Source organism: Labrus mixtus, chromosome 11 (assembly GCF_963584025.1).
Source record: "Labrus mixtus chromosome 11, fLabMix1.1, whole genome shotgun sequence".
NCBI classification, from domain to species: Eukaryota; Metazoa; Chordata; class Actinopteri; order Labriformes; family Labridae; genus Labrus; species Labrus mixtus.
In genome coordinates, this window is record NC_083622.1 from 351,421 (window position 1) to 363,151 (window position 11,731).

The 11,731-nt window shown below is 44.5% G+C and overlaps 2 protein-coding genes and 1 long non-coding RNA gene across 6 annotated transcripts in view; 1 reads left to right on the forward strand and 2 right to left on the reverse strand.

The window, feature by feature from the left end:
* The window catches only part of pnp4b (purine nucleoside phosphorylase 4b), a 4,532-nt gene extending 1,945 nt beyond the window's left edge, over positions 1-2,587 (forward strand). For 2 of the 4 annotated variants that reach the window (XM_061049467.1, XM_061049468.1), the window contains exons 4-7: positions 337-512; positions 1,071-1,261; positions 1,461-1,540; positions 2,348-2,587. In XM_061049467.1, coding sequence (XP_060905450.1) covers positions 337-512; positions 1,071-1,261; positions 1,461-1,540; positions 2,348-2,488 — 588 coding nt within the window. In that variant the 3' untranslated portion in view covers positions 2,489-2,587. Of the gene's footprint in view, positions 1-336; positions 513-1,070; positions 1,262-1,460; positions 1,579-2,347 lie in introns of all 4 variants that reach the window. The other 2 variants (XM_061049469.1, XM_061049470.1) reach the window with 2 other exon arrangements.
* A 746-nt stretch (positions 2,588-3,333) lies between these two features.
* On the reverse strand, positions 3,334-11,554 carry decr1 (2,4-dienoyl CoA reductase 1, mitochondrial). Its single transcript, XM_061049466.1, has 9 exons — positions 11,480-11,554; positions 10,329-10,583; positions 9,952-10,038; positions 7,807-7,954; positions 7,276-7,375; positions 4,903-4,975; positions 4,104-4,250; positions 3,703-3,765; positions 3,334-3,606 (listed from the first exon to the last, which is right to left on the reverse strand). Exons 1-9 carry the CDS (start codon positions 11,537-11,539, stop codon positions 3,547-3,549), a joined length of 993 nt encoding a protein of 330 aa, XP_060905449.1. The 5' UTR covers positions 11,540-11,554; the 3' UTR covers positions 3,334-3,546.
* LOC132983229 (uncharacterized) lies at positions 7,961-9,917 on the reverse strand. Its single transcript, XR_009674813.1, has 3 exons — positions 9,758-9,917; positions 8,991-9,690; positions 7,961-8,734 (listed from the first exon to the last, which is right to left on the reverse strand). It is a non-coding gene; the product is annotated as an uncharacterized LOC132983229 (long non-coding RNA).
* Positions 11,555-11,731: the final 177 nt, after the last annotated feature.

Here is an 11,731-nt window from a genome sequence, read left to right on the forward strand (position 1 = left end):
CATGATGAACAGACAGAAACCTGGATCAGAACCAGACTAATGATGAACAGAAAAAAACCTGGATCAGAACCAGACTCATGATGAACAGACAGAAACCTGGATCAGAACCAGACTCATGTTGAAGAGACAGAAAAGAGAGAGAGATAAAGAGAGAGAAACCTGTGTGTATCTGTGTGTGCATATGTGTCTGTGTGTGTACCTGTGTGTACATGTGTGTGTACCTGTGTGTACATGTGTGTGTACCTGTGTGTGGATGTGTGTACCCTGTGTGTGCATATGTGTCTGTGTGTGTACCTGTCTGAAACCTCTGCATACCTGTGTTTGTACCTGTCTCAGGTGACGCTTCCTGTCAGGATCTTTAAGCTGATGGGGGTGGAGTCTCTGCTGGTGACAAACGCCTCAGGTGGAATCTGTCCAGACTTCAAAGTCGGTGACATCATGATCATCAAAGACCACATCAACCTGCCAGGGTTCGCTGGACAACACCCACTGTGTGGACCCAACGACGAGCGGTGAGACAGGAGAGTCAGACAGACAGACAGACAGACAGACAGACACACAGACAGACACACAGACAGAGAGACTGAGAGACAGACAGACAGACAGAGAGACTGAGAGACAGACAGACAGACTGAGAGACAGACAGAGAGACAGACAGACAGACAGACAGACAGACTGAGAGACAGACAGACAGACAGACTGAGAGACAGACAGACAGACAGACAGACAGACAGACAGACTGAGAGACAGACAGACAGACAGACAGACTGAGAGACAGACAGACAGACAGACAGACAGACAGACAGACAGAGAGACTGAGAGACAGACAGACAGACAGACAGACAGACTGAGAGACAGACAGACAGACAGACAGACAGACAGACTGAGAGACAGACAGACAGACAGACAGACAGACAGACAGACAGAGAGACAGACAGACAGACAGACAGACAGACAGACAGACAGACAGGAAGATATAACATGTCCCATTAAAGTAACAATGGGAATCAATCCGTCTCTCCTACTGTCTGTCTGTCTCTCTGTCTGTCTGTGTGCCTGTCTGTCTGTAGCTTCGGGATCAGGTTTCCCTGTATGTCTGATGCGTACAGTAAGGATCTTCGGCGGTTGGTGTTGGAGGCGGGGTTAGAGCTGGGCTGCAATGACTTCATCAGAGAAGGCGTTTACTGTATGGTGAGCGGGCCAAACTTCGAGACCATCGCTGAGGCCAGAATGCTGCGGATCCTTGGATGTGACTCTGTGGGTAAGACAGACAGGAGAGCAGACAGACAGGCAGACACTGAATGGATATTAAGGGTGACCTTCACAGGAAGCTTAAGAATCATTTACAAGTCGTAGTCTAAAAGGCTTTCAGTGTTTTTAAACCTTGAAGTAAATCTAAAAAAGCTGAACACAGGAACTTCATTCTTCTTTTTTTTTTCTTCTTTTTTCTTCTTTGTCAGGTATGAGCACAGTTCCTGAAGTGACCGTGGCAAAACACTGCGGCCTCAGAGTCCTCGGCCTGTCCCTCATCACTAACAAGGTCTGACTGCCAGGGTAATCTAGTAGTAGTAATAAAAGGTAGTCTGACTGTGATCTGACTTATTTAACTGTAGTCTGACTGTGATCTAACTGTAGTCTGACTGTGATCTGACTTATTTAACTGTAGTCTGACTGTGATCTAACTGTAGTCTGACTGTGATCTGACTTATTTAACTGTAGTCTGACTGTGATCTAACTGTAGTCTGACTGTGATCTGACTGTGATCTGACTTATTTAACTGTAGTCTGACTGTGATCTGACTGTGATCTGACTTATTTAACTGTAGTCTGACTGTGATCTAACTGTAGTCTGACTGTGATCTGACTTATTTAACTGTAGGCTGACTGTGAGCTGACTGTAGTCTGACTGTGATCTGACTGTGATCTGACTTATTTAACTGTAGTCTGACTGTGATCTGACTGTGATCTGACTTATTTAACTGTAGTCTGACTGTAATCTGACTGTAGTCTGACTGTGAGCTGACTGTAGTCTGACTGTGAGCTGACTGTGATCTGACTTATTTAACTGTAGTCTGACTGTGATCTGACTGTAGTCTGACTTTGATTTAACTGTAGTCTGATCATGATCTGACTGTAGTCTGACCGTGATATGACTGTAGTCTGACTGTGATCTGACTGTAGTCTGACTGTGAGCTGACTGTGATCTGACTGTGAGCTGACTGTGATCTGACTGTAGTCTGACTGGGAGCTGACTGTGATCTGACTGTACTCTGACTTTGATGAACTGTAGTCTGTGATTGTGATTTAACTGTAGTCGACTGTAATAGTGTACCTGTATCTTGCTGCAGGTGTCTTTGGACTACAGTCGGGAGGAGAAGGTGAACCATGAGGAGGTTCTTCAGATCAGCAAGATGAGAGCTGAAGTTCTGCAGAAACTTGTTGCAACAATGATTAGCCGCTGTCAGCAGCAGAGCATCAACACACACTGACAATGATAGGTCTATTTTCAATACGAACCTTTAAATTAGCTACATTTTAAGGACACATCTGATTGGACTTACAAAATAAAGTGGCTGGAAAATCTGAAATATTTGTTGAGTTTTTGTTCATTTATAAAAACAACAATTAGCATGGGGCAATTTAATAATAATATAATGAAGACACAATGTAAAACAGGGTTTTAGTAGAGGTTCTAACAAACAAGTGTAAAGACAAGTGAGTGACAGCTGCATGGCTGTAGGAGCTTCAGTGTCTGAAGATCTAAAAATAAAACTAACTGTTCTGACTGTTGCTGTTTCCAACTGTAACTGTTCTGACTGTGAATATATAATATAATGAATATATAATATACCAGGTTTGATATCAAGCTGCAGGTCATTCTTGTTTGCTAGTTGTGAAATGTTAAAATGTTTTAATATGAACAAGAAGAGATGTACCTGTGTGTACATGGGTAATAGTGGACATTTTGGCGCTTACTAGTTAACTAGTAGATATTTTGCACCTCACTAGTTAACATGTAGGATTTTTGCTGTCTACTAGTTTACTAGTAAATGTTTCAGCATTCTACTAGTAAACTAGTGCAGCCAAATACCTCACTAGTACAGGAAACTGAGCTTTGATATCAAGGATATCTAATATATGTTCAATCGGCTTTCCATATAACTGAAACCTCTTAACTACACCTGTGTTCACTGGATCATAAGAACACCTGTGTTCACTGGATCATAAGAACACCTGTGTTCACTGGATCATAAGAACGCCCGTGTTCACTGGATCATAAAAACTCCTGTGCTCACTGAAACCTTGTATCGTCAAACAACACAAACATTCAGTGTTTGGGTTAAACTTTTATTATCAAAATGACAAAAAAGTGTTTGAGTTCACACTGAGCATGTGCAGTAAGTCACATGACAGTACCACAACTACATTCTAATAGGCTAATAGTATTGAGATATGTTGCTCTAAGTCAAAAATCAATCAATATGACATCAGCAGGCGCACGCACTGCACACTGTGATCTGATGGTTGTTTGGTCATCAGAAGATTTTTAGGATCCTTTAGTGCTTCTGATCATCGCCTCCATCACGTCCCACTGATCAGGAGTCACCTGAGAGAGAGATAGAGAGAGAAACACATCATCACTCCTCATCAATGAGCCCCAGGCATTTCACACTCATTCTTCATTAATTTCAGTGACACTCACCTTCTTCAGCTCATTAAACTCTCCAGCCATCGACACATATTCCCCTCCATCAAACCGAATCACCTGATGAGACAAACATACAGTTAACCTTTAAGGAACCCTGTCCTCAGATCTCTAAATCTGTCCTAAGAAATCTAAATCTATCATCAGATCTCTAAATCTGTCCTAAGAAATCTAAATATATCATCAGAAATCTAAATCCCTCCTCACTGTCATCAGATCTCTAAATATATCATCAGATCTCTAAATCTGTCCTCAGATCTCTAAATGTGTCATCAGATCTCTAAATCTGTCCTCAGATCTCTAAATGTGTCATCAGATCTCTAAATATATCATCAGATCTAAATCTCAGATCAGTCTAGATCCAGTCTAAATCTGGTCTCAGATCCTTCTGAACTCACAGCTCCTGACATCCATGTAGCGTAGTCACTGCTTATGTACGCTGCCAGGTTTGCAATCTCTTCTGGTGTTCCGAGTCGTCCAGTCGGGATTCGAGTGATCATCGACTTTTCAAAGGCTCCTGTTGGATCCAAACGGCTGAACGCCCCCTGAAACAAACAAACAAACAAACAAACATCAGGTAAACAAAGAGGAAATCTGAAAATGACCAAACCGCATTCTCAGGCCTGTAATCCAGAGGAGCCAATCACTGAGCTGGTCCAAAGAAAACAGCTGTCCAACAACCTCTCCTCGCTGTTCTTAAAAGGCAGAGAGGGTCGAAGACAAACTGAAGGCTTTCTGCACATGTGCAGCAGTAGAGGACTCCGACTTCATTAAAAGAACACAAAACTTGTTACAACGTACCATCATGTGTTCACTTCAACCAGTCTGTGTTCACTTCAACCAGTCTGTGTACTTATGGATGTACTTAACCATGACCCCAAAACAAAGGTCCATACTGAACCCTGACCCTAAACAGGGCGACGTAACGAACCCTGACCCAAAAACTGAGAGACATACTGAACCCTGACCCCAAAAAACAGGGACATTTTGAAACATGACCCCCCAATGCTGATGGACGCACTGAACCGTGACCCCAAAAAACAGGGACGTCTAGAACCTTGACCCCAAAACAGAGGGACATACTGAACCCCAATACTAAGGGACGTACTGAGCCGTGACCCCAAACAGAGGTACTGAACATTGAGCTCTCTGAACTGTTTTAGCTCTCATCATTAGCTGTCATCAGATGGGTGGTACCTTAGTTCTTATTGGTCCAGGCTGGATTATGTTGAACCTGTGTCCATAGCGCCCCCACTCAGCAGCCAGAGACCTGCCGAACACAGACACACACATGCAGAACAGCAACAAAAGCAGTGTCACCATGGAAACCACATTCTGTTCCATCACACCTTCCTGCTTTGTAACCATAGTTACTAAACCACAGATCTAGCCTCTGTTTCAGGCTAATTGCGTCCAAGACTGTCTGTCAAATCAAAATTCAGACAGTGTTATACAGTCTTATAGAGTCAGATAGTATGAGAGTCAGATAGTATTGGAGTCAGATAGTATGAGAGTCAGATAGTATGAGAGTCAGTATGAGAGTCAGATAGTATGAGAGTCAGAGTCAGATAGTATGAGAGTCAGATAGTATGTGAGTCAGTATGAGAGTCAGAAAGTATGAGAGTCAGTATGAGTCAGATAGTATGAGAGTCAGAAAGTATGAGAGTCAGTATGAGTCAGATAGTATGAGAGTCAGAAAGTATGAGAGTCAGTATGAGTCAGATAGTATGAGAGTCAGAAAGTATGAGAGTCAGACAGTATGAGAGTCAGTATGAGTCAGATAGTATGAGAGTCAGATAGTATGTGAGTCAATAGTATGAGAGTCAGTATGAGTCAGATAGCATGAGAGTCAGATAGTATGAGAGTCAGATAGTATGAGAGTCAGATAGCATGAGAGTCAGTATGAGAGTCAGATAGTATGAGAGTCAGATAGTATGTGAGTCAGTATGAGAGTCAGATAGTATGAGAGTCAGATAGTATGAGAGTCAGATAGCATGAGAGTCAGTATGAGAGTCAGATAGCATGAGAGTCAGTATGAGAGTCAGATAGTATGAGAGTCAGATAGTATGTGAGTCAGATAGTATGAGAGTCAGATAGTATGTGAGTCAGATAGTATGAGAGTCAGATAGTATGAGAGTCAGTATGAGAGTCAGATAGTATGAGAGTCAGATAGCATGAGAGTCAGCATGAGAGTCAGATAGTATGAGAGTCAGATAGTATGAGAGTCAGTATGTGAGTCAGATAGTATGAGAGTCAGATAGTATGAGAGTCAGATAGTATGTGAGTCAGATAGTATGAGAGTCAGTATGTGAGTCAGATAGTATGAGAGTCAGATAGTATGAGAGTCAGATAGTATGTGAGTCAGTATGAGAGTCAGATAGTATGTGAGTCAGATAGTATGAGAGTCAGATAGTATGAGAGTCAGATAGTATGTGAGTCAGATAGTATGAGAGTCAGATAGTATGTGAGTCAGTATGAGAGTCAGATAGTATGTGAGTCAGATAGTATGTGAGTCAGTATGAGAGTCAGATAGTATGTGAGTCAGATAGTATGTGAGTCAGTATGAGAGTCAGATAGTATGAGAGTCAGATAGTATGAGAGTCAGTATGAGAGTCAGATAGTATGAGAGTCAGATAGCATGAGAGTCAGTATGAGAGTCAGATAGTATGAGAGTCAGATAGTATGAGAGTCAGTATGAGTCAGATAGCATGAGAGTCAGATAGTATGAGAGTCAGTATGTGAGTCAGATAGTATGAGAGTCAGATAGTATGAGAGTCAGATAGTATGTGAGTCAGTATGAGAGTCAGATAGTATGTGAGTCAGATAGTATGAGAGTCAGTATGAGAGTCAGATAGTATGAGAGTCAGATGGTATGAGAGTCAGATAGTATGAGAGTCAGATAGTATGAGAGTCAGATAGTATGTGAGTCAGATAGTATGAGAGTCAGTATGAGAGTCAGATAGTATGAGAGTCAGATAGTATGTGAGTCAGATAGTATGAGAGTCAGTATGTGAGTCAGATAGTATGAGAGTCAGTATGAGAGTCAGATAGTATGAGAGTCAGTATGTGAGTCAGATAGTATGAGAGTCAGATAGTATGTGAGTCAGTATGTGAGTCAGATAGTATGAGAGTCAGTATGTGAGTCAGATAGTATGAGAGTCAGATAGTATGAGAGTCAGTATGTGAGTCAGATAGTATGAGAGTCAGATAGTATGAGAGTCAGTATGTGAGTCAGATAGTATGTGAGTCAGATAGTATGAGAGTCAGTATGTGAGTCAGATAGTATGAGAGTCAGATAGTATGTGAGTCAGATAGTATGAGAGTCAGATAGTATGAGAGTCAGTATGTGAGTCAGATAGTATGTGAGTCAGATAGTATGAGAGTCAGTATGTGAGTCAGATAGTATGAGAGTCAGATAGTATGTGAGTCAGATAGTATGAGAGTCAGTAAGAGACGCAATCGTGCTTAAGCACAGGACGGGACAACTGGTCCTAGTGTGAGTGCGGTCCCAGATAGTGCGTTATTGTTTAGATCTGATTCAGTTGTTTAAAGGTCAAAGGTCACACTGACTTATAGAGCGCCTCCACTCCGGCTTTTGCAGATGCGCTTGGGACGACAAAACCAGAGCCAGACTCAGCATAGATGGTGGTGATGGCCAGAAAAGATGCACCTGAACCACAACAACAAACAACGACCATGTCAACATCAAAACAACAAACATAAACAAAAACAAGGTGAACATCAAACCAACAACAAACATAAACAAAAACAAGGTGAACATCAAAACAACAAACATAGGGGCGCTGGTGGCGCAGTGGTTAGTGCGCGCGCCCCATGTCATGTTTCCCTGTCATTCCCCACTCTCTCTCTCCCTGATTTCCGACTCTATCCTCTGTCCTATCTCTCCATTAAAAGCACAAAAATAAATCTTAAAAAACAACAAACAAAAACAAGGTGAACAACAAACAATAAACAATGACAAGGTGAACATCAAAACAACAAACAAAAACAAGGTGAACATCAAAACAACAACAAACAATAAACAACAAGGTCAACATTCAAACAACAGGAACAACAGCTGTTTCCGGACGGCTCTCTGACCTTTCTGCTTCTTGATCAGTCTCTTGCCGAGCTCCAGAGTGATGTAGGCGGTCCCGTTCAGGACAATGTCCGTGATGCTCTTCCAGCCGTTTGGCGACAAACGTTCAGACGGACATACAAAGTTTCCTGCTGCGTTGTTGATGATCACCTGCACCAATCAGTGAACAGTAGGGTTTACCATGTAGTGAGAATAGTTTACCTGAGACCTCTACCTGCAGCTTCATACCTGAGACCTCTACCTGCAGCTTCATACCTGACACCTCTACCTGCAGCTTCACACCTGAGACCTCTACCTGCAGCTTCACACCTGACACCTCTACCTGCAGCTTCACACCTGACACCTCTACCTGCAGCTTCACACATGAGACCTCTACCTGCAGCTTCATACCTGACACCTCTACCTGCAGCTTCACACCTGACACCTCTACCTACAGCTTCACACATGAGACCTCTACCTGCAGCTTCACACCGGAGACCTCTACCTGCAGCTTCATACCTGACACCTCTACCTGCAGCTTCACACCTGACACCTCTACCTACAGCTTCACACATGAGACCTCTACCTGCAGCTTCATACCTGACACCTCTACCTGCAGCTTCATACCTGACACCTCTACCTGCAGCTTCATACCTGACACCTCTACCTGCAGCTTCACACCTGACACCTCTACCTGCAGCTTCACACCTGACACCTCTACCTGCAGCTTCATACCTGAGACCTCTACCTGCAGCTTCACACCTGAGACCTCTACCTGCAGCTTCACACCTGAGACCTCTACCTGCAGCTTCACACCTGACACCTCTACCTGCAGCTTCATACCTGAAACCTCTACCTGCAGCTTCACACCTGAGACCTCTACCTGCAGCTTCACACATGAGACCTCTACCTGCAGCTTCACACCTGAGACCTCTACCTGCAGCTTCATACCTGACACCTCTACCTGCAGCTTCACACATGAGACCTCTACCTGCAGCTTCACACCTGAGACCTCTACCTGCAGCTTCACACCTGACACCTCTACCTGCAGCTTCACACCTGAGACCTCTACCTGCAGCTTCACACCTGACACCTCTACCTGCAGCTTCACACCTGAGACCTCTACCTGCAGCTTCACACCTGACACCTCTACCTGCAGCTTCACACCTGAGACCTTTACCTGCAGCTTCACACCTGAGACCTCTACCTGAGACCTCTACCTGCAGCTTCACACCTGAGACCTCTACCTGCAGCTTCACACCTGAGACCTCTACCTGAGACCTCTACCTGCAGCTTCACACCTGAGACCTCTACCTGAAGCTTCACACCTGAGACCTCTACCTGCAGCTTCACACCTGAAACCTCTACCTGCAGCTTCACACCTCAGACCTCTACCTGCAGCTTCACACCGGAGACCTCTACCTGCAGCTTCACACCTGAGACCTCTACCTGCAGCTTCACACCTGAGACCTCTACCTGCAGCTTCACACCTGAGACCTCTACCTGAGACCTCTACCTGCAGCTTCACACCTGAGACCTCTACCTGCAGCTTCATACCTGAGACCTCTACCTGCAGCTTCACACCTGAGACCTCTACCTGAGACCTCTACCTGCAGCTTCACACCTGAGACCTCTACCTGCAGCTTCACACCTGAGACCTTTACCTGCAGCTTCACACCTGACACCTCTACCTGCAGCTTCACACCTGAGACCTCTACCTGAGACCTCTACCTGCAGCTTCACACCTGAAACCTCTACCTGCAGCTTCACACCTGAGACCTCTACCTGCAGCTTCACACCTGAGACCTCTACCTGCAGCTTCACACCTGAGACCTCTACCTGCAGCTTCACACCTGAGACCTCTACCTGCAGCTTCACACCTGAGACCTCTACCTGCAGCTTCACACCTGAGACCTCTACCTACAGCTTCACACATGAGACCTCTACCTGCAGCTTCACACCTGAGACCTCTACCTGAGACCTCTACCTGCAGCTTCATATCTTAAGAAAACTGACTCAGTAATCAAAAACTTCTTCTCACTGAAGCTGCCCTCTGATTGGATCTAACATGTGTACAGATATTTTCTTTCTCCACAAGGGTCAGTCTGAGACCAGGTTCAGTGTGTGTGTGTGTGTGTGTGTGTGTGTGTGTGTGTGTGTCTTGTTACATCAGGAAGTCCAGTCATAGTCTCCATCTGGTCCACACAGTGAGAGACGGCCTGTGGATCTCTGACGTCACACTGAACCGCATAGACCTGAAGACAGGGGGAGGGCAGTTAGTCTGGATCAGTGTGTATCTGGATCAGTGTGGATCTGGTTCAGTGTGGATCTGGTTCAGTGTGGATCTGGTTCTGTGTGGATCTGGTTCTGTCTGGATGTGGTTCATAGTGGTTCTGGTTCTGTGTGGATCTGGTTCTGTGTGGATCTTGTTCAGTGTGGATCTGGTTCTATGTGGATCTTGTTCTGTGTGGATCTGGTTCTGTGTGGATCTGGTTCAGTGTGGATGTGGTTCATAGTGGTTCTGGTTCTGTGTGGATCTGGTCACCTGGTTTCCGGTCTGGCTGCTGATCTCATTGGCTGTTTGCTGCAGGACATCGAGCTTCCTGCTGGCGATGACACACTGAGCCCCCAGCATGGACAGCGTGGTGGTCATGGCTCGACCCAGACCCGTCCCCCCCCCTGTGATGAACACCACTCTGTCTTTAAAGCTTCCTGTCGGCAGCATGACGCCATCAGCCGGGGCGAAGAACCTCTGAGGGGAACCGGACTGCTGGGGCGCCGGCGAGCTGTGGAACCATGACTGTAACAGAGAGAACATCTAGAGTCACAGCCACGCCTCTGATTGGTGGAGCTCGCTGTTACCATGACAATGTGTCCCACCCCTCTGCACCTTAGGCCAACATGTTTCACTAGCATGTTAGCTAGTTAGCTAGCTAGATACTTTAGAGGATTGTGGGATGTGTAGTTTATAAATATAATATGACATCATAACAAACACTACAGATACTTTTAGAGGATTATGGGATGTGTAGTTCCTTGACTCCGGATGAAGATGATGCACAGTCTTGTACCTTCTGTTCTTGTAATGCCGTTTTGGTGAATTAAGTGTTCTATATTGTATGTGGAAGTCTCCGCCCACTGACCAATCAGATCTGTTGATGGTGGAGCTCTGTGAGCTGATAGGTCGGATGTCTCTGACTCTTTCTAGACTATAACAGTTTTTATTTCAGCTCTGATGATAACAGACAGAGCGGCATGGAGACACTAAACATTCATATGAAAATATCATTCAAAGACATCAAAAGATATTCATCATTTAACATCTTTAAAACACTTTTTAAGATGTTTCTGTTGAAATATGATATCAGTTCAAAATAATCATTCACTTTACGGACCCCGCCCCCTGCTGTTTCTCCTCTTTATTATTGTTGTTATTATGGTTACAATTTGAACATTTTTCAAAATAAAAGCTTCAGAACTGCAGAAAGACGAAAAGAAACAATCAGCTGTTTGAGCGCGCGCACGCGCTGACAGACACGTTCACTGAGTTCACTGGGTCAAAGTTCACACTGCAGGAGAGCGTCGTCACCTGCCAGGTGATGCTACAGCCCCTGTGTGTGTGTGTGTGTGTGTGTGTGTGTGACGTCACAGTTTGAAACACAGTTTGGTCTCTTTATTAAATCAGAGCTTTCTCACCGACTGAAAGAAACGCTTCACTGAAGAACCCTCTGCTCTCCGGAACACGGCGGCCGCCATCTTGGTCAGGACGTGATGACGTCACGCCTGGATCATACCAACGTTAAAAAGGGTACGTTTCACCAGAAAAATCATAGAAAAGTAAATCATGTGAAACTTTCTAAAAGTCTTTTTAGAAAGTTTCCCAAAGCCAACAAAGACTCTTTATTGATTGATAACTGGTGTCCAATAATAACATGAATAAAGTGATGA